Here is a 24,676-nt window from a genome sequence, read left to right as displayed (position 1 = left end):
ACTTTGTGGAACTAGAATTTGACCAAATTTTGACCACATATAAAATCGACGATGGAGAATCCAAAAATTCAATAAAAAAATAATAGCCTATGAGCACATAGGCTATTGTTATACTAAGGGGACGATATATACGCTCACTTAAATAGGAGAGAGCAAGATGTCGAACGTTGCCGTTCGTTTGCTTTGTTCGTTCCGCGCTTTCGCTTACAGTTCATTCAAGGTAACGGCAATGAGCAAGGTAACACTAATGAGCAAGGTAACGACAAATGAGCAAGGTAACGACAAATGAGCAAGGTAACACTAATGAGCAAGGTAACGACACATTTTTTCGTGCGTGCAGCCGGCTAAATCGAATTATAAGACGTTATCACGTCAAAAAAAAAACTATTTTAGAAAGAAAACTCATTTGACACATTTTCATATAATAAAATAACAAAGTCGAGTTACCTTTTAAGAAAGTGTAAATTTTTTTCTAAATTTTATTTCCAGGAAATGCATCATAATCAATCAAAAAGTGAATTTGAGGTTTGTTGTTAGTTACTGCCTTTTACGTTCCAGGTGACAATAAATATACTCTTATTCCCGTATACAAATAACTTCTGAACTGTATTCCTTACTGCAGCTGTTGGCGCTTTAGTTCGGCGCACATGCTCGGAAGTCTTTTACATCGAAGAAAATTCTCAACATCGTCTGCCAAAAAGAAAACAAATTTTGAGCGATTTCAAACTTAGACTCTATTATCCTCAAATTAAATGGACTATAGAGATACCTATGGAGTAAATTGCATACCCAGAAGCTTACTAATTATTCTGATTAAAAAGTTGAAAATTTGAATGACAATTTTTTGAAAGTAGTTTAACTCTATTTTTATAAAAAATTATTGGTAGAAATTCGGCATAAAAAATTTTGCGAATAGTGTAAAAAGATAAATGACTTACTATATGAGCACATGTGTACTTATATTATTATTATACTCTCCAACTTTACATTGTAGGGCGTAATTTTCATCAGATATTTGTTCGCAAATTCCCATTCATACACATTTGTACAGGTCGTACTATATCTATATACACATGTGGGCATATTGTAAACAAAATATTTATGCGTTTAGCAAATTAATAGCACGAACACTAATTGAGGATTTCCCGGTCGGCTAAACTAAAACAAAATTAAGTAGTATGCAAAAAAATATTAAAACTCATCAATCGCACGGAATTCCCCAAGTGAAATGGCATTCAAACAAGTATGGGATTCATTAAGTATAACTTTATAAGCGAGCATGTTCACTTTAATACATATACACACAGCTACATATATAAACAAGTACACTAATGTTAAATAGTAAGCCATATCTAACGAGTTACACCATATTGGTTTATTCAACACGGCGATATAAAGGTATAGGTGTGCAATTCAAAACAAGTTTGTTAATAGTTTTGTGTTTGGTCAAGCCATAATGTTCCAAAAGAATTCCAAACTACTCTTAAGTACCACTTCGACCAAGATGAAACGACAATGTAGGCACTCCAACGACATCGGTTCTTAGTTACCGGAAAGACCCGGGTTTATATCCGGCTAGGGATTCTCATTCCAGCAGCACTCCCCAAACATTTATGGAGAATGTCTATTTTTTTTTAAATTATTCAAAATTGTTCCTTAAACATAAAGAGTCTAATAAGATTTAGCTTTTCGAATTAAAAATATGTCGACCTGCCGAAGCTTGCGAAATGGACAGGACAGTCAACATGGCCTCCTAAGATATTAGTCGTAAAAGAGCCAAACAAAAATGCCCTTCTGGTATTGAAATACTTTAGATATAGGAACAGAAATCTCGTACTATGTGTCGGAATAGGAGTGAATTCTAGAGCCGACACGGCAAAGCATATAAATGATTGCTGAATCCGGTCAATTGTATTTACGTAGGTAGCGTGATATGGTCACCAAATGAAAGTAATATATTCTAAACGTGATCTAACAAAAGCTCTATAAAGGGCTTTCAGAAGTACAGGGTGGCTGATGAATTTTGCTACATTAAGAAACTCAAATAACTTTTTTTTTAGTGTATGGAATTCATTTATTTTCTTTTCAAGTTGAAGGTCATTAAATTTTATTAAATGTAGCTTAACTAGTTTTAAAAATAATTGAATTTAAATGCCCCCCATGCTCGTTGACACAAGTGCGGCATCTTAGTAAAAAGTTGTTCATTGCTGCTTTGAGAGTTGCGACAGGAATAGCCGCAATTGTTGCCCGAATGGATTGTTTTAGTTCATCCAAATTTGTTGGCTTTGTTTTATAAACTTCTTGTTTACATAAACCCCACAAGAAAAAGTCAGGTGCAGTAAGGTCAGGCGACCTGGGGGGCCAACGAAATTCGGAGTTTCTTGAAATCAGGTTATTGTGAAATTTTCGTCGCAACTCTGTCATAACAGTCTGGGCTATGTGAGACGTTGCCTCATCTTGTTGAAACCACACAGAGTTGAAAGGAATTCTCTTTCGGCGTAGTTCTGGATAGAAAAATTCTTTCAGCATTTTCAAATAACGGTCTCCAGTAACCGTAACGGTTTGACCATTTTCTTCAAAAAAATAAGGCCCGACAATACAGCGTGAAGAAACCGCACACCACACTGTCACGCGAAAAGGATGCAATTCCGTCTCGTGGAGTATCTGTGGGTTAGAAGTACTCCATATTCGACAATTTTGTTTGTTCACATTGCCGTTTAAATCGAAATGGGCCTCATCAGGCATGAAAAGCCAGTTTAACATGTTTTGGTCTTCTTCCACCATTTGCAGGATCTTCTGGCAAAATTCCAAGCGAATCGGCAAGTCTGCTGCATTCAGTTTGTTAACCATTTGAATTTTGTAGGGAAATAAGTCTAAATCTTTGTGCATTATTGTTTGCAAAGACTGTCGGCTGACACCAAGTTGAGCAGATAAGCTTCTTGTTGAAACCCTTGGATTGCTTTGTATAGCTGCAGCTACAGCAGCGATCGTTTCCTCCGTCCGAACTGGTGGGTTTCGATGATAAGGCCTTCTTGCGACTGTTCCTTGCTCAGCAAAATTATTCACCAGTCTCATTATGGTCCATCTGCTCGGGGGATCGCCGCCAAACATCCGCCTGTACTCTCTCTGTACCAAAACTACGGACTCCAGTGCGTGATAGCGGCGGACTATCCAAATTCTTGTTTGCGTGTCCCAGTTATCCATTTTAATAAATTTTAAAGATCAATCTGCAAATTAAAACAAAAATGGAACAGATAACTTAAAAAGAAAAAAAGTTATTCAATTTTTTTTTTGGTAGCGGCTTTCATCAGCCACCCTGTATAAAGATCAGAGAAGCATGAACGATTATGATGAACAAAAGCCAGCATAGAATATGATTTGGAAACTATGTTGTAAGTATGAGCGATAAACGTGAGAACTACACCAAAAACCACTCTAGGCCTTCAATTAGCTCTATTGATCACACTCGCAGACAGTAATTTGGGAGTGTTCTCAACATTGGTACGATATCTCCTTCAAATTTCTGACTAACTAATGGAAATCGCATATTCAGTAGGCTTTATTCATAATTTGGAGCATTACTTTTAAGATCTTGAAAAGAAGTAAACAACACAAACTTCACCTTTCCCCCTACAGTCAGTAGGTTTTATCCATAATTTGGAGAATTACTTTTAAGATCTTGAAAAGAAGTAAACAACACAAACTTCACCCTTCCCCCGACAGTCGGTTCTACGTTATTGGAATGACCCGGATTTATATCCGGCCAAGGACTGTGACTCCGGTTACATTACCCGTGCATGTATGGGGAATGTTTATGCCGGTCTATGCATCTATAATTGTGGTTAATATTATATTTTCAAATAGCCTTTTGTCTGTCTATATGAATTCGGAAAAATTTTGCCATAAAGGCAGGCATATTTGAAATTCTTCGCTTAATAATTGCTTAGTGTGCGTTCGGATATCCATATTTGTAAAACAGTAAAATATTCAAAAGCATCTGCACGAAACTTTAGATTGCACTCTGGAGAAACCTCTAAATAAAATCTGATTTGAAGCTAATTCGGACTAGTGTACATAGAATTGACTAGATTTGATTAGTGGGAAAGAAATAGAAATAGGTTGCATACAAAAACTTCTTCCTCTTCTTAATTGGCGTGATAACCGCTTACGCGATTTTGGCCGGGTTCAATAAAGCGCGCCAGTCGTTTCTTCCTCGTGGACACACCAAGTGAAGGTAAGTCCTTCTCCACCTGATCTTTCCAACGCAGAGAAGCCTTCCTCTTCCTCTGCTACCACCAGCTGGTACCGCATCGAATACTTTCAAAGCCGGAGCGTTTATATACGTTGCAACGTGCAAAGGTCCAAAAATCTGCGCAGAATCTTTTTCTCAAACACTCCAAGCGTCGCTTCATCGGATGTTGTCATCGTCCACGCTTCTGCGCCTACAAAAACTACGTATTCTTAAATGTGCAGTAGTTTTCTAAATGAAAACTAGATAAAGTTCTTAAGAATATTTTATAATTTCCGACAATCAATTAACCAAAAGTTTCACCTACTAAAATCTCCTACTTAGAAATCACTGTGCGTTTGTGGGAAGCGAAAGAACATGATGTAGTGGTGGCACTAAATTCAATTGAAGGGAACTCGGAACCAGTGGCTTTCGCTGTATCGTAGGTTATTGTTGTTGTTGTAGCAACAATACTAAGCCCTGTCAGTGTAATGTATATCGCCGGACGTCTTCGTCTAACTCTTTTAAATATAGGCCCAAGAAACTTGCTGTTTCGACAGGTTGGGTCTAGAGGGAGACGGGCCTTAGATGAGTGGGCATGAGGAAAGGTGGTTAGTGTCGTGCGGGGTGCCTTCACATCTAGGACATATGTTTGGTATGTCGGGGTCAATTCTTGTTAAGCAGGAGTTTAACCTGCTACAGTTCCATAACGTAATTCTGCCAGTGCTCCACGGGTCTCACGGGGAAGCTGGATCGCTGCATCTACTGTAGGTGGTGGTTGGACTCCAATTACGGCATTCAGTGGGAGCTTAAGAAGGTGGTGATGATTGGCGATGAATGTCGTTTATTGTCTGTCAAAACACTGTCTGGCCCAGTAGATGTCTTTTCTCTTTGTCCTGGATCCCGTCGGAGGAGGTGCCACCTGGCGTGCCTGGGAGGCAGCTTTGGCTCAAACAAGTTTCTGCAAGGGTGAAACCTGCGGTAGCACCCAAGCAGAAACTGTTTGCTGAGTAGTTTATCGTACTCCTTTATCGTAGGTAGGCACTCATGCTGCCGAAAAATAACATTTTTTTGTTACCATGATGACGTGTCTCCCGAATAGTGAAATCTTGATAACTTTGTTTATATTCGTTTTTGTTTTTCTTTATTTTTGCATTTGAGTTATAAATATGTGCCTGTGGTGAAATTCCTTGTGGGCGTTAAATCACAGACTGCTATTCACTAAACACATATTAGTCATACCTGACGTTGCACAATATTTAGCCATCATCATCATCGACGTCATCATGGTTTATGAGTTGTGTCGTGATCTCTAGACGTATCCCCGTTGCACACGACTATACTACGTACCATAGGGTGATACCTGTAACTACTGTAATATTATTTGTCTTTCGTGATTCATTGTTTTTCCAGGTGTAACCGGTGTATTGCAGTTAAATTTACACAACCGTGACGTCAGATTGACTAATTGAAATTTTTAGTAGAAGTAGTTCGGAATTGGTACACGCTTAAATACTTTTTAGTGGGCCATTTGAAAACTATTATTATTATTTATGCCACCCAGTGAACATAAGTTTACCGACTTTGTTAACTTGTAGCACTAACTTCAAAGCCATCAAATTTCACCAGCGACGTTGCTTGTCAAATGAGAAGAAACGTCAAATTTATGAGCATCACCCCAGAAGCAATTGCCAAATTTTAGTAAGAAAAGTGTTTTTATTAAATTAATACACATACATACTTATGTATATGCATATTGACACATAAAACAAAAAATATAAAGAAGATTTACTTACACTTTTTGGGAAGATGGTTCGCTTAATAATGCCATGTCTTCGAAGTATTTGAACTCAGGCACTTCACACGCAAACGAACTGCCAGTTTTCACTCAATTTTAAATTACATACGCATTTGAATAGGTGTGAAAAATGTTGCTTGAGCGGTGATTTCATGGCCAGAACAGAGTAGTACTTTGCCGTGGGATACATATGAAACTTCACGCATATTTCACGGCAGTGCAATTTGTATGGATTTTGACAGCCATTTCACGTTAAACGTGAACATTAGTACTATGCTATAGATGAAATGAATCTGCCGCGTTGGCCTCGAAATTATTCCGAATGTTCGCAACCAGGGGGGAAGATCGATCTCACAACAAAATCTGCAGAATCGGTTACAAATTTGATAGGGGGGTCTCACGAGAAAATTGATGCAAAAGTTTGAAAAATAATTATGTCGACTTGCTTTAAATTGTATACATACTCACTTTCTAAAGAAATTTTTGACTGCCCGTTCATCCGAGTTGGTTTGTGCATGATTACCATTCAGCTAGTGACTGCTGTAAGTATGAAACGTCCAAATATTATATAATAAAATAATTTTTCGCATAGCGAACGCCCTTGGAAGCCAAGTCAAGTTTTGTCATGATCGAGCTTCTCAAAAAATCAGCTGCCATCTGAAGAAGTTTTTAAACTCTCCGTTTTTTGAACAAAATAATGAAGTACGCCACAAATTGAAGGAGAAGCTCGCTACCCTCAATTTTTGCTTAAGTCGATTTAAGCAAATTTTTAATAATTCTATGTAATGTTAAATTTATAATATTAATACGAAATCGAAGCTTTAAAACCGAAATGGTTAAAAAACCAGCTTCGAAATCTTTCGAATTTTGGCGATATCGTTTTAGTGGGTGATTGCTGTTACTGCTTTAATGAGTTTCGTGCAAAAGCGCTTCACTTATGTCAGTACAGGGTAGTCAGAATACAGGCTTTTTCTCAACAATAAATTTTCCCATGACTTTGTGACACGAATGCCTTCACAATATTTACCTTAAGCTGGCCACAAATAGGGCATAATTCTCAGCGATTTGTGCTTAGTTCGTAGCACACACCGTCCACAACTCCATAAATCATCATTTCGTTGCGATCGTCGTACTGTTAACATCGAAGCAAAAAAGCGGATGCCGCGATTGCTCTTGCAGTTATTTACATATTAAGAAAAAAAACGAAAAAAAGAAAAACAGGTCTGGATAAAAGAATGGTTGGAAAATAGGAGCAATCGTTCTCATATTAAGTTGTTAGGAAATATGAAAATGAGTGCTTCAGAGGAGTATACAATTTTTTTTTATTAGCACTTATCATTTTTCCACTTAATCTTATTTCGACGACAGTCAGTAAAAAAATTAGAAAATCCACAAACGCGCTACAAACTAGCGAAAAATCCCAGGTAAATGAAAAATTTCAATTACTTGGGAATTGTGCTCGTACTTCGCCATATACGAGGGATTTTCTTCCAACTGCAACAAATCGCAGGGAATTGTACCCTGTTTGTGGCCAACTTTAACGTCGCTGATAACATAAATCTGTATTCCATTCTTCAATCGTGTTTATATATAATATCTAATCCAAAAATTGGAAAAGTGCAAGAACTGCAAAATAGAGCTATTAGACATATTCTTTACGCATGATGCGACACTAGCATCTCAATGCTGAATAATTAAAAATGGTTAATTGCCATTGGCGTCAGTTGTCTAACGTAAGTGCACTGGCTTGCCATCCCAGAGGTTGTGGGTTCGCATCCCACGTAAAGCACGGTCCTCGAACTTTTCCAAATTTACCTACTTTCCCTGTTTCTAAAAAAAAAAGAAAACAAAAAAAAAATCTCAAAAATCCCAAAAACTTATCCTTCCAATCCTTACTCCCGCACAATAGTCAGCGCATTATTTGCATTGTGGCTGCTAAAAAAAACAAGCAAAAACAAAGAAAAGCACACAGATACACCACTTTAGCGAAGTTCTCAACCATCTGCGCAATCCTTCTGCCAGAAAAATGTGACACACAGATGGCGCTCCAAGTAGTAAAAAGGCGTTGTTCCCAGCATTCTCACTACTTAGGACTGATAGCGGCAGGCTAATCACCTACCCTGTCAGAAAGCAAATAGATTACCACAAGTAACAAGTCTTGTCGAGGCCCTATGCTCCCAAGAGGAGTGAACAAGGAAAAAAAATTGCCATACAGTGAAGTTCATTTTTAATATTAAGAACGGGGCTCTCCCGAAATATTTTAGTGATAACTTTAGATATACATAGTAACTACACTCCCTTTTTGTCAAACGGGAAATGTTAAGCAAGATCTGTACTGTGAAAAATAGTATTTAGAGATTGAAAATTATAATTTATAAGTTTTAGATCTTAAATGGCCGTGAATAAATAAATAAATATTCCGGGAAAAAATCTGAAGGACTAATGCGCAGCTGATTGAAAATTCGATTATCTGCGAGCAAGCGATTGCTTGCTCCATCCTGTTGAAATCAAAGGCCCCCAACACCCACTTCTTGACTAGCGCTTTTGCGAGGAAAATATGTCACTTTGTGCGAGGAAAATATGTCAGTGTTAAAACAGCATTTGATGTAAAAAGATACCTGTATTTCGACCACCTTGTATATGCCTTCTTTTGTTTTCTTTTTTGCTTCACGCTTCTGCTTTTGAAAAACTTTCACTTTCAACTTTTTGTTATTGATTTTATGCTTGATGTAATTGCTTTAACTGCAGCGTTTGAATGCCGCTGCTGGCCCACAATACTTTTACTTAGTAACAATATTAAACTGCTAATACCATACAAATACATATGTATGTCCATACATATGCATTTATATCTCGTATGATTCAGCTGAATTGGCTTAAGTTATCACATACATACATATGTAGTACATATATAATTGTCGTTTTTTTATTACTGTTCCGCGAATGAAACAATTGTATGTAATAAAATAATTTCATAAAAATGGAGTAAAAGGCTTTTGTTAATAATACACACATAAGTATACATGTGTATACACGTATGTACATTATAAAAGACGCAAGTGTGTATTCTGCCAAGCGAAACATGCTGCCAGCAACATTTGTATTTGGAATTTGAATCTGGAAACAATGTAGGGCAACATTTTTATCTCCGTAAAGAACCTTTGCAACATTTTTCATTTTTAGATCAATACCGTAAAAGTAGTACGAGTACGTATTGTATTTGCTAACTATTCTGAAAATTGCGAGCCCAATCCAGCTTCAAACGTGGAACACCAAAGCAATCAAAAATTCGGGACTCTCCGGATTCTTAGATTCGGCAAAAATTTAATAAGCCTAATTTTTCTTTTTTCTAAAAACTATTAGCATTTAATTATTATAATTAAATCCACTTCGTTGAAAATTAACAAATCTAATGCATTTATAGGTCACATTTATTTTCGTTCATTTAGCGTATTTTTCAAAACTACAAAAAACATAAAAAAACTTAAGCTCATTCGTACATAGAAAATACAAACATAAAAACTTAGCAAAATACATGACAAAAAAGAACTCGGACGTTTATAAAGGGTTTTTCAATTGGCGCGGGTCGATTTTGGCGCCCTGTGGCAGCCATTTTGTTTTGGTGACATCTGTCAAATCTTTTGTTTATTATTCAGTTGTTTATGCCAACTGATCATGGCAAGTTACACGATTGAACAGCACGTTCAAATGATACAACTTTATTATCAAAATGAGTGTTCATTAACGCAAACGTTGCGCGCATTGCGCCCATTTTTCGGTAGACGTGGTGGCCCTTCCAATTTCTTATGGCCCATATTGAACCATATGGACCTAGACGACATGTGGTTCCAGCAGGATGGCGCTACGTGCCATACAGCAAACGCCATTTTATTTCATTTCAACATCTACCCGCCCTTATTGAAAAACCCTTTATAAAGTAGAGTTAGGCAAATAATATTTAAGGAAAAACAATATATTAATCAATCGGAAAGCCTTTATTTTTTCTCACGCACTCAGTCTTCTTGGCATGGATTCAACCCCAGCTTCTTGCATTTTAAAGGATCTATTTTCCCCACTCTTCTTTAATAACATATTCTATGTCTTTCTTGTTTCAAGGTTTTTCAGTTTTTTTTTTCAAAATGAGCCCATAGATGTTCAATTACATAGCTGTCTGGAGATTGTGGAGGTGTTTCCAGTACTTTAGGGCAGTTGTACATAAGCCATAGACGGACATCAAGTGCCTTATGCTTGGGTTTGTTGTCTTGATAGTACTGAAAATTGCACTTAATTCCCAACTTTTCAGCACTTTGAACCCAATTTTCTCTCATAATTGTAAGGTATTGTTTGTGGTCCATATTACCGTTACTGAAGCACAAATTTCCAGCACCAGTAGCGGACATACAACTCCATACCATTACCGACCCACCCCATGTTTAACTGTAGCACGTAAGTTTTTTTCCAGCAACTCTTCATTAGGTGTTCTTATGGACTATCTCTAAATATGTTAATCTTGTTTTCATCTGCAAATAAAATGTGCTTCCAGAACTCGAAATCCTTATCCCCATGACGCTTTGCGAATTTTACTCTCTTGTCTTAATTAATCTCGTTGATGAAAGGTTTTTTTCGTGCAACTCTTTCATTATAATTATTCCTTCGCAAACTATACGTATACTTCGGGGATTCGCGTAATATTAAGGTATTGGGCGACTTTTATTGCGAGCTTAGGAGCTCTCAAATTTGGATTTTTCTTAATTTGTTGCGTTATCCACCGCTCCTCTGCATCCGAAAACAGTTTTAGTCGTCCTGATTTCTTCATATTTTCTACGGATTTTGTTTCTTCGAAACGTTTTATCACGTTGTATACAGTCGAACAGGGTATATTCATTATTTCTGCGAGTTCATGATGACTAATAATTGAACATTACCTTGGCAGCCGGTTTTACGTTACCAGGATGACTCGGGTTTTCCCCGACCAAGAGCTGCCGCCCCAGTACACTACCCCGTCTAGTGAACCGTTTATCATCCCACCTCTATCGTCACAGGAGCAATGCAGCAATCTTACTCCAAATACTTCTCCTTAGAGCTGGTATTGAACTCAACGCTGGGCCAGAGGTATCCTATTGCTGCGTTTGCCATAAACGTCTCCACCCTAACTCCACCTCCGTTAGGAGCAATAAGTGCAACGGGCCTTAAGTCAAATAGGGAGTGGTCTATACTGTATGTGGCCTCGTGGTGTGGCCACCAGGTGTCTCATGCCTCAACGGCTACCACTTCTCCTGATAGGCCGGCACTTGGCCGTTATCGTCTCGGTCGAGAGACCTGCCGACTTTATTTCCGTGAATCACCGGTCTTATATTAACTTCAACAAAGCTGATTGGGCCGTTGATATGCGCGTAGGCGAACGCGCATTCCGCAAGGTGCTCATAGCTGCTGCGGCTCGCTTCATCCCTGCTGGAAGGAACAGGGACGTACGACGTAATTTCCCAGCCGAAGCAGATGTTTTTGCAAATGAGCGTGACCACCTACGCCAGGTCGATCCCGGGAATCCCAGCATAAGAGATCTCAAATCGGTGCAGCCGAAACTTAAAGAGATGTCTTTGGCGAGTGTGGTCAAAATAGTAAAAAGTTTATGCTTGAATTTAAAAGTTAAAATTTAAAATGATGGGGTTTTCCTCTAAGCAAGAAGATTTTTTTGCACATATTTATGAAGAGTCGATTGAAAAAAAATCATTTCGAATGGCTTTAGTTTAGTTTTGAAGTGAAGTAAAGTGTGAAGAAGAATGTGTGAGTAGGCAAGTTAATAAAAAAAACGAGGTATAATTTATACTAATAAGCATAATTTATTAATCAGGTATCAAGCCCAACTAAAGGTAGAAAACCGAATGTGATGACGCTGATGTAAGAAAGCGTGTGTGCCTATGCTGTTTTATGTGAAGCCATGATTTGAGCCAGATTTCATTCGAAAAACAGGACGTATGTACATATTTTTTTTTTGCAAGCTCTTTGCACGCGAGTTATTAAAAATGGGCGTGGCAGAGGGTCCATCTACAATATCTTTAGAATAATTGGTATTCTGATTAACATAAAATTGTACACCTAATTTCATCAAAATCGGATTTTTTTTTAACATTTGGGTTCATATTTTCACCGTGGGCCAATTTATATCGCCTTTCAAATAACACGGCTACGAGTTTTGGGTTCCGATGTCGTGAGAATGAGTAATATTGGTTCTCTAAAACTGGAGGATATTTACAGATTTGCCAAAGGATCTGGAAAATTCTCACAGGATTAACTAACTATCTCTGTCTCTATTCTTTCCTATCTCTTTGTCTGATACTTTTCTCCTTCCCTCCGTGACTATCTACCCTCTTTCCAGAGCTTTAAATACAATGGGCTTTTTAGCCTGAGTGTTTTAGGAGCCACCAAATCTCCTGGTGGCCGCCGTAGCCGAATGGGTTTGTGCGTGATTACCATTCGGAATTCATAGAGAGAAAGTTGGTTCGAATCTCGGTGAAACACCAAAATTAAGAAAAACATTTTTCTAATAGCGGTCAATGGCAAACCTCCGAGTGTATTTCTGCCATGAAAAAGCTCCTCCTATAAATCTCCTGGTGCTCCTTGGCTCGACCTTTTCAAATTTCAAATTTCAACATTTAACACTCCTGTCTGCCAGAGCGATAGGTATGGCAATACTACATTCTTTATCGTATTTCAAATGAAAGTAGAGCTGATACTAAGTTTCAGCGAAATCGCAGCACGTGTATTATTTTTGACCACAGCTTATACGGCAACGTTACACTGTGCAGTGCTGCCAAAACGAATACGAAATCTCGAAAAAAGCTCTTTGTATTTATGAGGAAAGCATGGCGGCGGGTGGAGTACTAAATAAGGCAAAACAAAAAAAAATTAATTAAATTTTAAATATTTAATTTTTTATTTTGTTTTAAGCTAGTGCCTTATTTAATTATTATAAATAAATAAGAAATATATATATATGTATATATTTTTTTTTTTGGTTTGTGACTTCGATAATTTCAAATTCCAATTATGCTAACAAACTAAGTCTCTCAAAGTCGACATGGCTTTCAAGGCTATGCAACTTGACACTTTTTTTGCTCGAAAAGATAAGATGTCTTATGTTAGGGATTTCTTAAGTGGCAAGGCTGGCATTGTGTCATTCATATAAAAATCATAATCTGACATTTTTTCTGTGTAATTTGTATAATCTACAAAATACCCGAAACTTACATGCAAATTGGGGAGCTCATGAATGCGCAGCTTTGTGTGATTTTGCGAAATGTCTAAATAGATATGTATATGTGTATGTATGTATGCATGCATATGTTGAGACGCATGTTTGTGGATTTGCTAGCGAGAATCCCAGCTGCGAAATTTTTGACAAAATGAGTCAAGTTGAAGACCGGCCACTCGCCTCGTAGTCGGGTCACGTTTCGTTCGTTTGAACGCCTCAGCTGTTTCAGGTGTCGTGGCCATGCAAATTTGGTCAATTGACGGAATAAATTAATAGACAAAAACAAAATACTGGTACATTAGTTATGCTAACACGCTAATGCGGCGACGCGGCCCACCGTGCGTGTATCGATTCGATTTGGCCGCCTTTGTTTTGTTTCACAGTCGATGTGTCAGCGATTTCAAATGCGGTTCGTTGTCTCAACGGCAAGGTCGTTTGCACTAAAAGCGTTGGCCATTGTTTTTCTACTTTTTTCCATGTTTGTCACATTTCAAAAACCCATAGTTGCATTGTGTTGCTTTATTCAACATTTGAATTTAAATAAACCAGTAGATACAAATTCTCACAATTCAACTTTCTGTCTATCTATTCCCAATCACTTCACCACAATTCGTTATTTCATTACAGGTGCTCCGCCAACAAAGTACACAATAATGGCGCGATTAAGTTTACAGTTTCTAACGCTAGTCGTGTGCGTCCTTACGCCCTGCATCCTTGCCCAGGAGACCTGCCAAATTGGACGCGATATCAGTGATGTGCCGCGCACCGTGCGCTCGGATCTGTACCGCGGCCAACAGAACTTCACTGTAGTCATGCTGCAAGCCATCAATAAGGCTACACCCAATGAGAATGTCTTCTTCTCACCCTACAGCACATATCATGCACTACTGCTGGCCTATTTTGGTGCGCGTGGCCAAACCGAAGCGGAGCTGACCCAAGCTTTGTCATTGCAATGGGCTAAGAATAAGAATCATGTGCTGAGCGGTTACAATTTGGAGAAGAAAAGTCGTGTAATGCGCGCCAAGAAGATGCCGCTGCAATTCGCCGGTGCCGATCGTATCTACTTCGATACATCCGTTGCGCTAACAGATTGTGTTAGAGACATTTTCCACGAGGAGCTGGAATCGGTCGATTTTCGTAATAATGCCGAACAGAGTCGTATTGAAATCAATAATTGGATTGGCAATGTGACACAAAACGAAATTCCCGACATGTTGAATCCCGGCGATGTCGATTCACAGACGCAATTAGTTTTGGCGAATGCTGCCTATTTTAAGGGTCAGTGGTCGAGGAAATTCGATCCGAAGGACACCACAAAAGATATTTTCTACACATCAGAGAGTAAACATTCATTTGTGGACATGATGCATAAGCGTGGCACTTACAATTTGGCTTTGGACGAATACTTGGGTGCCTACGTGCTGGAGATGCCTTACGTCACTTCCAATGACAACGAAAAGGAGTCGGATATTTCGATGATCATCATTCTGCCACCCTTCCATAACTTGGATGGTGTTTTGGCCAAATTGACACCAAATTCATTGGACGATGCGCTAAAGGAGGGCATGGCGCGCGAAGTGGATGTGGCGCTGCCGAAATTCGCGTTTGAGCAAAACTTGGAGTTGGTGCCGGTAAGTTATTGCAAAGTTTTATTTACATATTTGCTAGATATGGGGGAATATGAAAGGTGGTACTATAGATAATATGAAATATTTATAATAGGTTTTCGCGCTAATGTTGTTGTTACAGCATAAATACTCGTAGTACACCGTAAATTGTAAATTTTATGGAATGATACTTTGTTGCGTACCACAAAAATTCAGTTCGCTCCGGTGACGTAGACCCATCTCAATCGCTATTTCCTCTTTCGATTATTGATGAACTCACAATTTTAGTTTCAGTCGTTTCTGCACCACAGGATTGTTACAAAGCAATGTTGCTTTGGTTGCAACTTTGCTCAAGCAACGCCAAATGAAGCGGATCGAATAATTATTTATTTTTATTTTTTTTATTATTTTTCTTTTTAAAAGCTTATCATGTAATAAAATTATTAGTAATCTTAGCAGCAGAGGCTTTCGGCTGGCTGGTGATGTGTGTTGGATCAGATACGACGGAGTAGGTCGGTGTCCTTTACAAATGTGTAAATTTTTTTAGGTTAGTTTCAGAGGTATATTTTAAAAGTTGGAGTGGATCTCTGTTGCTGAACTGGTGGTGCCTTTGAGAAGCAAGCTCTGTGCAGGATACCAGTAGGTGATTCACACTGGCTGTGGCTTGGCAGAAGGGGCAGGTTTTGAATATACTACCGTGTAATAGGCGTGCGCTAGTTATTATGGTATGCCCAATACGGAGCCGTGTGTATGGCGTAATGTGGTGATGATGGATAGGCAGATTTTGTACGCTTGGGGTTAATCTTCGATTAATGGTGTTTACAATATGACCATTCACAAAGTAACTTTGTTTGCTTCGGTTCATGAATAAGTCGATATATGTCGCTGGGTAGGACGACTTCGGATGTGACTGTTGGTGTAACGGAAATATCCTTGGTAATTGTATCTGCCTGTGTGTTACCCTGGATGCCGGAATGCCCAGGTGTCCACAATATTTTGATGCTGCTCCGATGGGAAATGAGTATGTTTTTAATACAGTCTATGATTTTGCTTGACTTGTTGTGGTTTTAGATGGCTTGGAAACAGGACAAGCTGTCGAAGGAAATTATGTGTTTACCCTTACTTTTGGCGCAGTATTGAACAGCTTGTAATATATCGGTTGCTTCAGCGGTGAAAAATGAGCAGAATGAATAGAAGGTCGTACGTAATAACGTCCTGATTTTCCTTTACCGTTGCGTAAGAAGTGTGGGATCCTTTTGACACGTCAGTAAAAACCAATTGCCAGCCGTTAAATTTATAGTCTGCGATTGATTCGGAGAACTTGGCCCTGTAAACGGCGTTTGGAGTATTATATTTCCGTAAAGGAGCTAGTTCATTGATAAAGAATTTTTTGCTAACCGCCCACGGTGGGTGATTAGTGTACCGCAGAGTGTGTGGTTTAGAGGGCAGTTCCGCATGTTTTGCAAATAAGGCGCTGGTGTGTTTAGATGAGGGTATTTGAGGTGTAGAACGCGTGAGTTGTTGATATTTTCCAAATTGTCCAAACAAATTTGTCTGAAAATTAGTATTTTTACTTGTATTGAGTCGCCAGTAGTGATAAATTACGAAAAATTCTCTCTATCCTTTGCCAGTTCTCCATTCGGCGAACTTTTTTCATATGCATCTTAGGTTCTATTATTATTTCGAAAATATAACAGTGGTTACAGTGATTTCGAATGTATGTAGATTTCGTTTGCTGTTTTCTGTTTGTTCCATTCAGTTGTGAGTTACAGGGTGTTAACAAAGGAAGTCCACAAAGGGAAAATTCGGTACATTTTACAATTTTTCTTTGATAAAGATGAAAATGCAAGCCAGGCCGTTAATGATGTCGATACTGTAACAGGTAATTAGGTGCAATTTTGGTTTCGCTGATTTCGTTCGGGCATTATTGATGTTAAAGAAAATGTCGATAATGTCGAAAGTGTCGATAAATTCAAAGAAATATTCGAAATCGACCGACTACTAACGTAGCATCGCCCAGGCGCTAAGGATCGATCATGAAATAGTTCATTTAATGGATTTCTTTTTCTCCAAACTATATACCTTCTGCTCAAATATGAACGAGACGTTATCAATAAAACGGTCCGCGGATGGCATATGGAAAAAATAAATTTTTTGTTTTTTGGTAGGACTGTTATAAGCTTACATGGCAAATTTCAGCGTGATATATCACATAGTTTGTTTTCTGTGCTACTGTAAACAAGTCAAGCTCGAGTGTGTTCTTCGAATTTGACGATGGAAATTCAAGTTGAACAAAGAATTTGTTTGAAATTTTGTTAAAATAAATAACAAAATTTCGGCTTCAGACGCCTTAAAAATGTTGCAGACAACCTATGGGGACTCTGCTCTATCGCGTGCACGTGTTTTCCAGTGGTACAAATCGTTCAAAGAGAGCCGTACATCGGTTGAAAACTTGCCTCATGAACGTCGTTCAGCAACATCAGTAAACGACGAAAACATCGGAAAAGTAAAAGAAATTGTGCTTGAAAATCGCATAAATCGCAAAATCGGTTAACGCTGAATATTATTTAGACGTTTTAAAGCGTTTGCGCGAGAACATTCGTCTTAAAAGGAAGGAATTGTGGTACAACAAGTCATTGTTCTTGCATCACGATAATGCACCAGCTCACGCATCACGTCTTGTTCGCGATTATTTGAACAAAAATAATGTTAATATCGTTCCGCAAGCACCGTATTCACCTGATATGGCTCCATGTGACTTTTTCCTGTTTCCCAAGCTCAAGTTGCCGCTCCGTGGAAAACATTTGGAGACAATTGAAGTCATAAAAGAGAATTCGAAGAACACACTCGAGCTTGACTTGTTTACAGTAGCACAGAAAACAAACTATGTGACATATCACCCTGAAATTTACCATGTAAGCTTATAACAGTCCTACCAAAAAACAAAAAATTTTTTTATTGATAACGTCTCATATTTGAGCAGAAGGTATAATATTTTACATATGTATGCATATTCAATATAAATCATTACAACTCTTTCTTCTCTACTCCGTAGATCTTACGCGAAATTGGCATCCGTTCGCTCTTTGAAAAGGAAGCTGATCTAGGCGATTTCTCGTCCAATAGCCTGCAATTCGGTGACGCCAAGCATGTGGCCAAAATAAAGGTGGACGAAGAGGGCAGCACCGCCTCAGCTGGCACAGTACTCTTCAGTTTCCGCTCAGCACGACCGCTTGAGCCAACGAAATTTGAATGTAATCATCCATTCCTGTTCCTCATTTATGACTATAGTGCCAAGGCGATATTGTTTACTGGCATCTATCGCGATCCAATGACACAGAAGTAAAATGTGTGGGTGTGTGCTTGCCTGTTAAGTTGACACAAATTATAAATAATAAATATTTTTTACACATTACCTTTAAAATTATAAAAAAAGACAAAATAAAAAGAAAAATTCTATTTAATATTTACGTATATATCTAACTAATATGATTTTCGATAATTTAATAATAAAAAAAGGCTTTAATTTCCAAAAAAAGAAAAGAGTAACAAGTTTTTTATGTTTTCTGTTTTGCTGAATAATTTCTGATTTTTATTTTTTTATTTTATTTTTTAACTATGTATAGTAGTTGTCTGGTTTTTAGTGTGCTTCACTTTTTCTTTTTACACATTACAATAAACACAATACATACATATATAACAAAGTTTGCATTTTGGTGTAATTTGGTATTGTTTTTTGTTTTCGTTTTTTCCTTTTTATCAATACATTCAAATTCGTTCAAAACTATTTATATGGGTAGCATTTGGTCGTTTATGCTCAGCGATTTTTCGTTTTTTTTTCTTTGTTGCAAAAATGGCATAATTCTTATGACACGCTGAGCTTATTTCAGCTTCTCGCTTTACAAAACAAAACACAGACTGGTACATTAAGTAATTTTGGCAAAAAGAAACTAGTATTTATACTCGTATATTTTTAAGTGCATCGTAGAAGAGTTTTGCAGCCATTGAAAATTGGGGGAAAAATGTTCGAAATATTCATTTAAACCAACTGAAAATGTCATGGTTGCTTATTGCTTTCGCATTTATTTTTTGTTTTCGTTTTTGTTTTTGTGAACTTCATTTATAACATAATTGCAAAATAGCAAAAGAAAGGCACTTTAGTTGTGAAAGTTTGAAATCGCAGAAAAAGTATACTGTATACGTAACTAACTGTAAATCACTTTGAGCACTTTAAAAAATATATAGAATTGGTTTGTTAATATGAAACTAAAGTAGATTATTTGCTATGCTTCTTCATTTTCCATTGACCGTCGTCCATTCGTTTCAAATATAGTTCCTTTTCAATAAGTTGCACTTTAAATATCGTCTGGTTTTACAATTAAAGCGTACACTGCAAATCCCACAAACACAATGCCACCGAGTATGGTAACAGTGCGCACAGAAATTTTAGCAGCCACCATGCGCCCACCGATCACAGCCAAGCCGGTACAGATGGAGTGGCCAATAATACCGCCAGTAATCACACCATAAACATTCTGTAATTGCACGGAAAAAAAATATGTGAAAATCAAATAATAATAAAAAAAAATAGAAAAACTCACGCACCCCTTGTGATTATTATAAATTTGAGCATTAAGTTTTCCCAATTTAATTTTAACTCATTTTCATTAAAGCAAACATTTGTTAACAAACGCCATAGGAGAATCGAAGTTCCAAACTTTGTTCGAAATTGAAAAATCATCAAATTTTCATTAAAATTTCCAACTTTTAAATCGGAATTTTAAGAAAACGTTTGAGCATACAGTTTTGTAGCCTATTTAATTTAATTTAATAAAAGCTATGTACAGCTGCGGTAAAAATAATAGCACCATAGGGTGTTGCGAAATTCAAACTTTAAAAAGTTTGAAAAAAACTCAATTTTTTGAACAAGAAATAGATTTACTTAATTAATTAATCTATCAACATATTTTTAATAAGAAGAGACCTCATATTTCTGGCATATATTCACTTAATAAGTTATTTCAGTCAAAATAAGGTGGTAACAAAACTAACACTATTTCAATCACAATGGCGAAAACAAAAAATTAACTTAAAAATTGAAAACAAAAGCACTTTTAATCCATAACTATGCTATTTAACTAGTGTGTTAAAACTTTGTTGAATATCCTTTATAGGCAATTACGGCCGCTCAGCGCCTTGGCATAGAATCCACTAAATGCCTGCATCTGGTAATAGGAATTCTCTCCCAACTTTCCTTTATAACCATCCAAAGGGCCACATTACTAGTTGGATCGCAAGTGTAAACTGCCTTTTTAACATCAGTGCACAAATTCTCAATTGGGTTGAGATCTGGAGACTGTGTGGGCCATTCCATGACGTTGATGGTCCTGCTGGAAGACCCATAGCATTACATTTTGCAGGATATCGGCGTGGACGTGCTAATCCATGATCGTTCTAATCAAATGAATCGGACCTACTCCATAATAGGAAAAGCACGCCCATATCACAATGCTGGACCCCCGTGTTTAATGGTTTTTTTCTATATACTTCATTTGGTGGTCCCCTAACATAACTACGAGACCAGTACCTCCATACAGCACGATTTTGCTTTCATCTGTCCACAATATGTTTCCCCACTTTTCCACTGGCCAATTGGAGTGTTGCTTAGCAAATTTCATGCGTTTAGCTGCGTGTTCAATGGTCAAAAGCGGAACTTTTCTCGGACTATAAGCCTTCAAATTATTTTTTCTCAGTCGAGTGCAAATGGTTTCAACAGATGCAGCAATATTTAGGTCCTTTTTAAGCTACATTGCTGCCTGGAATGGCTCCTCCTTTGTCTGTCTAACTAATCGCTTGGTGAGTAATGGCGACATAATAGGTTTTCGTCCACGAGACTATACTTTCTGGACAAATTTCTATTCAATATCATTTCATTACTAATTTTGTTTGAGCAGCCCAGTAACCGACTTATTTCGGCGAAGGTTTTGCCCTCGTCAAGCATTTTTTTAATAATTGTCCTTTTTTCTTTAGTGCAGTGCTTTCCGCGGCCGTTATTTGAAAAATAGATATTAATTAGATGTTTTATCTGTCTTGTATTTTAAAAAATCACCTTTTCTAACCAAAAGCAAAGTTAGAATCTCTGATAAATAAATTATTAAAAAATGAACTTTATTTTTATTGAAAATTAGTTAACATTAAATGGACTGAACAACTGCAGCGTTTTCTAAAAATTCTCATTAAGAAGTTTTAAATTTCAATGAAAATATGGTGAATTTTTTCGAATTTCGAACAAAGTTTGTAACTTTGCTTCGCATGGCTTTTGTTAAAAAATTAGCTCCATTTTTAATGAAAAATATTTGAAATTAAATTTAAAAAATTAAACGTCAGAATTTGCAATCACAAGAGGGCGTGCATTGTATTTTTGTCGACGAGCTTGAAACAAAATCCACTTACCTTGCTGGCAGCCAAAATTATGGTGGTGAGTTGCGAACGATCACCCCATTCGGCTAGGAAGGTCATTGTGAAAGCCTGCATTAGTATGCGCATGCTGATGTGCGTGGCACTCTTCTTTGGATTCTTGCGTACAACACCGCTTTCGGGATCCTGCACCAAGCTGGCGGAGCGTTCCAACTGTTGAGCGTGAAATTAGAATACACGAAAGCGAGCCATTAGAAGAGATTACAATACACGAGCGAGTTTGTGTTTTTGTGATTAGGAGTGAGTCGTCGCTTGGTAGTTGGTATACACCAAATAATACAATACTTTTTTTATTTTGTGGTGAAATATACAAGGACAAAAAAAAAACAAGGCTGTACATGTAAGTTGGAGCAGTTTTAACACTGGGAAAATAGATATGGTGATGTGATGAGAAAACAATAGAGGACTCTAATGACTGACTGACTGACTTAATGAATTTTAAAACAAATTAATCATAAATAGTTGAATAAAAGTGGTATTTATAAACAAAATGAGTAACGAATACAATAAAAATGTACAGAGCTTGCAGTGAAAGCAAAAGTTCAGCGTTATATTTTGAAGTCTACAGCTCGCACGGCAGTTGGAGCCCGGAGAATTATCACTTCGGCAGCATGGGGCATGCTGAAATTATTACAACAATAATAATAGTTTATTTTTGGCTAAATTAGAAAGCAAACAGTTACTTGCGTATATTGCAATATCATCTTCCTATTGAAATAAAAAAACAATTGTTTAAAACAAAAGCTTAAGCAATTTAGAAAAATAATATTTGGCCATCATAACTGAAGCCGTCAGAGCTTGTATTACTTTCTTACTATTCAGGATTTTCAGTATATACACCGGAGGCCACAATAATAGCACAGCAACAGTTTTGACTATTTATTTCTACTTAAATTTTTTTTTTTTTTTTTTTGTAGTTTTTTAATAAAATTATTCTAATTTAAAATTAAATATTTAAATGCAACTGTGCTATCCTTGTGACCACCTCTGTTTATTATTGTAATATACCTAAATTTCAGTATTTTGCGGCAGTGCAGAGCCTCAGAGAATATGAAAAAAAATTCAGTTTTTGATTTTTTCAGAAAAAAATATACCTTTGTTCAAAAATTGTGGATTTTTTGCCAATTATTAAGTTTCCAGCAAAATATGCACTATTAAAATAAAAATATTTGAGAAAAAAATTGATTTAATTTAATACACAAATTTCGAAGTTTTGTTTTCTAGTTTTGAATTTCCCAGATTAATTAATAAATACATTTAAGAAACTATCATGTTCAATTTGCATAAAATTTTACGAAAAAAATGTTAGTTTTCAAAATTTTTGAAGTGAGATTTCTTAGGTTCGTTTTAAAACTGCATTTTTTTTTAGAAAAATATAATTTTTAAATTAAAGTATTTGAGAAAGAATTAAATACGTACGTGTATTTAATTAACAAATATTTTTTTGCAAATTTTTAATTTTTCGGTAAAAATGTACTATTCAAATAAATATTTAAGAGGAATTAAACATTTAAGAGGAAATTTTTATTTAATTTCTCTTAAAATTGTGTGCATTTTTTTCTCAACTATTAAGTTTACAGGAAAACATACACTGTTGAAATAAAAATATTCGAGAAAAAGTTTTATTTAATTTATTACAAAAATTTCGAAATTTTTTTCCAACAGATCAAAAAAAAAAAATTGGTTGTCAATTTTCAATATTTTTTAATTGAAATTCGCAGGTTTTCTTTTAAATTCAATTCAAGTGATTTTTCAAACAAAAATGCACTTCTTAAACGAAAATATTGGAGAAACAATTTTATTTTATTGTCCAAAATTTTTGTTTGCGACATATTAAGTTTTCAGGAAGATATTAAATTAATGTCATTTAAATTAAAATTTTTAAATAAAAATAACTGGGTTGTCTATGTCAGTTTTGAATAATTTTTAACTGAAAAATCTCAGGTTTTTTTTTAATTCAATTTGATTTTTGAGGAAAATATACTTTTTAAACGAAAACGTTTGAGAATAATTTTTTATTCAATTTGATCAAAAATGTAGAAAATTTTTCTTGCTAATTATTTATTAAGTTTTCAGAAAGAACTATACTACCAATTTTATTTAATTTATACAAACTTCGAAATTTTTTTTTCAATTAACTTTGTCTGAAAAAAATATACTTTTTAAATAAAAATATTTGAGGCATGAAAAAATTGTTTGTCTGTTTTTAATATTTTTAGCCGAAATATCTGGTTTTCTTTTAAATTTAATTTCTTAGGAAAAATATATATATTTTAAACGAAAATAGTTGACAAAAAATGGCCTAAAATGAAAGAATTTTTTTTATTGCCAATTAATAAGCTTTCATGAATAAATATTAAATTAATTTATTTAAATTTTAACACAAATTTCAATTTTTCAAAATTGTTTGTCAGTTTTCAATATTTTTTAAGTGAAATATCTTTTTCAGGAAAAATATACTTTTTAAATAAAAATTATGGAGACATTTTAATTAATTCGTTGAATATTTTGAGATTTTTTTTTAATTTTTTAGAAAAAACGTACCCTTAAAACAAAAGTATTTGAGTAACAATTATAAATATTTAATTTATTTCAAATTAGAAAAAAGAAAAAAATGTCGGTTTTCAAAAACATCCTCAAATAATGATCTAATTTCTTTTTTTTTTTTGTAAGAATAAGTTTAACCCGTGCACTGTAAGTTTCATAATGGGGTTCCGCTGACATATTCGAGATACATTTAAACGCATACAGTGCAGCAGGCCGCTTCACGCTCTACCACCACAATAACTTCCAGGAAACTGCTTTGCGCACAACTCTACTGAAATGTTTAAGTGAATCCTACTTACAAAAAAAAAAAAAAAAAAAATTAAGCACATTTTTTGACCCGCCAGAGTTTACGGTACTATAAAATTTTGAAGTAAGCTAAATTCAGTTAGTCTAATAATTTGACGTTTTATTCATTAAAAACCAAATGGTCCTATAGGCCTCTCTGGTTTGGCAACTTTTTTAAAATCGCCATAACTTTTCTGGCAAAAAGTTCGTAACCCCATGGCATATTTTCTACCAATATACCGATACCAAAACATATATTAAAACATATATTATTTTTGTAGACCAATTGAAATAAAAAGTAACTGTTTTTTCTATATTCTTCAACTAAACCAGTTAACCAGTTGTGCAGTGACCAAGCAAAATACCGACTATGGCAATATTTTATCGTAACTCACCTGCAGCTCTTCTCTTCAAATGAACTTTTGCTTTCACGCAAACACAATTTTGCAATTTTACAATTTTTACAAAAATATACAATAAAT

General features: G+C 36.0%; 2 protein-coding genes across 5 annotated transcripts in view; one reads left to right on the top strand and one right to left on the bottom strand.

The window, feature by feature from the left end:
- LOC128869863 (serine protease inhibitor 88Ea) overlaps positions 1–18,372 on the top strand; it is a 34,816-nt gene extending 16,444 nt beyond the window's left edge. The window contains exons 2-4 of one of the 2 annotated variants that reach the window (XM_054112472.1): positions 490–525; positions 13,906–14,909; positions 17,941–18,372. In XM_054112472.1, the coding sequence (XP_053968447.1) occupies positions 13,932–14,909; positions 17,941–18,231 (1,269 nt within the window). In that variant the 5' untranslated portion in view covers positions 490–525; positions 13,906–13,931 and the 3' untranslated portion in view covers positions 18,232–18,372. The remainder of the gene's footprint in view (positions 1–489; positions 526–13,905; positions 14,910–17,940) is intronic. The other variant, XM_054112470.1, reaches the window with a different exon arrangement.
- Positions 18,373–18,669: 297 nt separating this feature from the next.
- LOC128869852 (transmembrane protein 165) overlaps positions 18,670–24,676 on the bottom strand; it is a 35,261-nt gene continuing 29,254 nt past the window's right edge. For all 3 annotated transcript variants that reach the window (XM_054112456.1, XM_054112460.1, XM_054112463.1), the window contains 2 exons: positions 21,339–21,515; positions 18,670–19,420 (listed from right to left, as the gene is read on the bottom strand). In XM_054112456.1, coding sequence (XP_053968431.1) covers positions 19,241–19,420; positions 21,339–21,515 — 357 coding nt within the window. In that variant the 3' untranslated portion in view covers positions 18,670–19,240. The remainder of the gene's footprint in view (positions 19,421–21,338; positions 21,516–24,676) is intronic.

Source organism: Anastrepha ludens, chromosome 2 (genome assembly GCF_028408465.1).
Source record: "Anastrepha ludens isolate Willacy chromosome 2, idAnaLude1.1, whole genome shotgun sequence".
NCBI lineage: Eukaryota > Metazoa > Arthropoda > Insecta > Diptera > Tephritidae > Anastrepha > Anastrepha ludens.
Note: the sequence above shows the minus strand (reverse complement) of the source record. Positions and strands in the feature narration are given on the sequence as shown.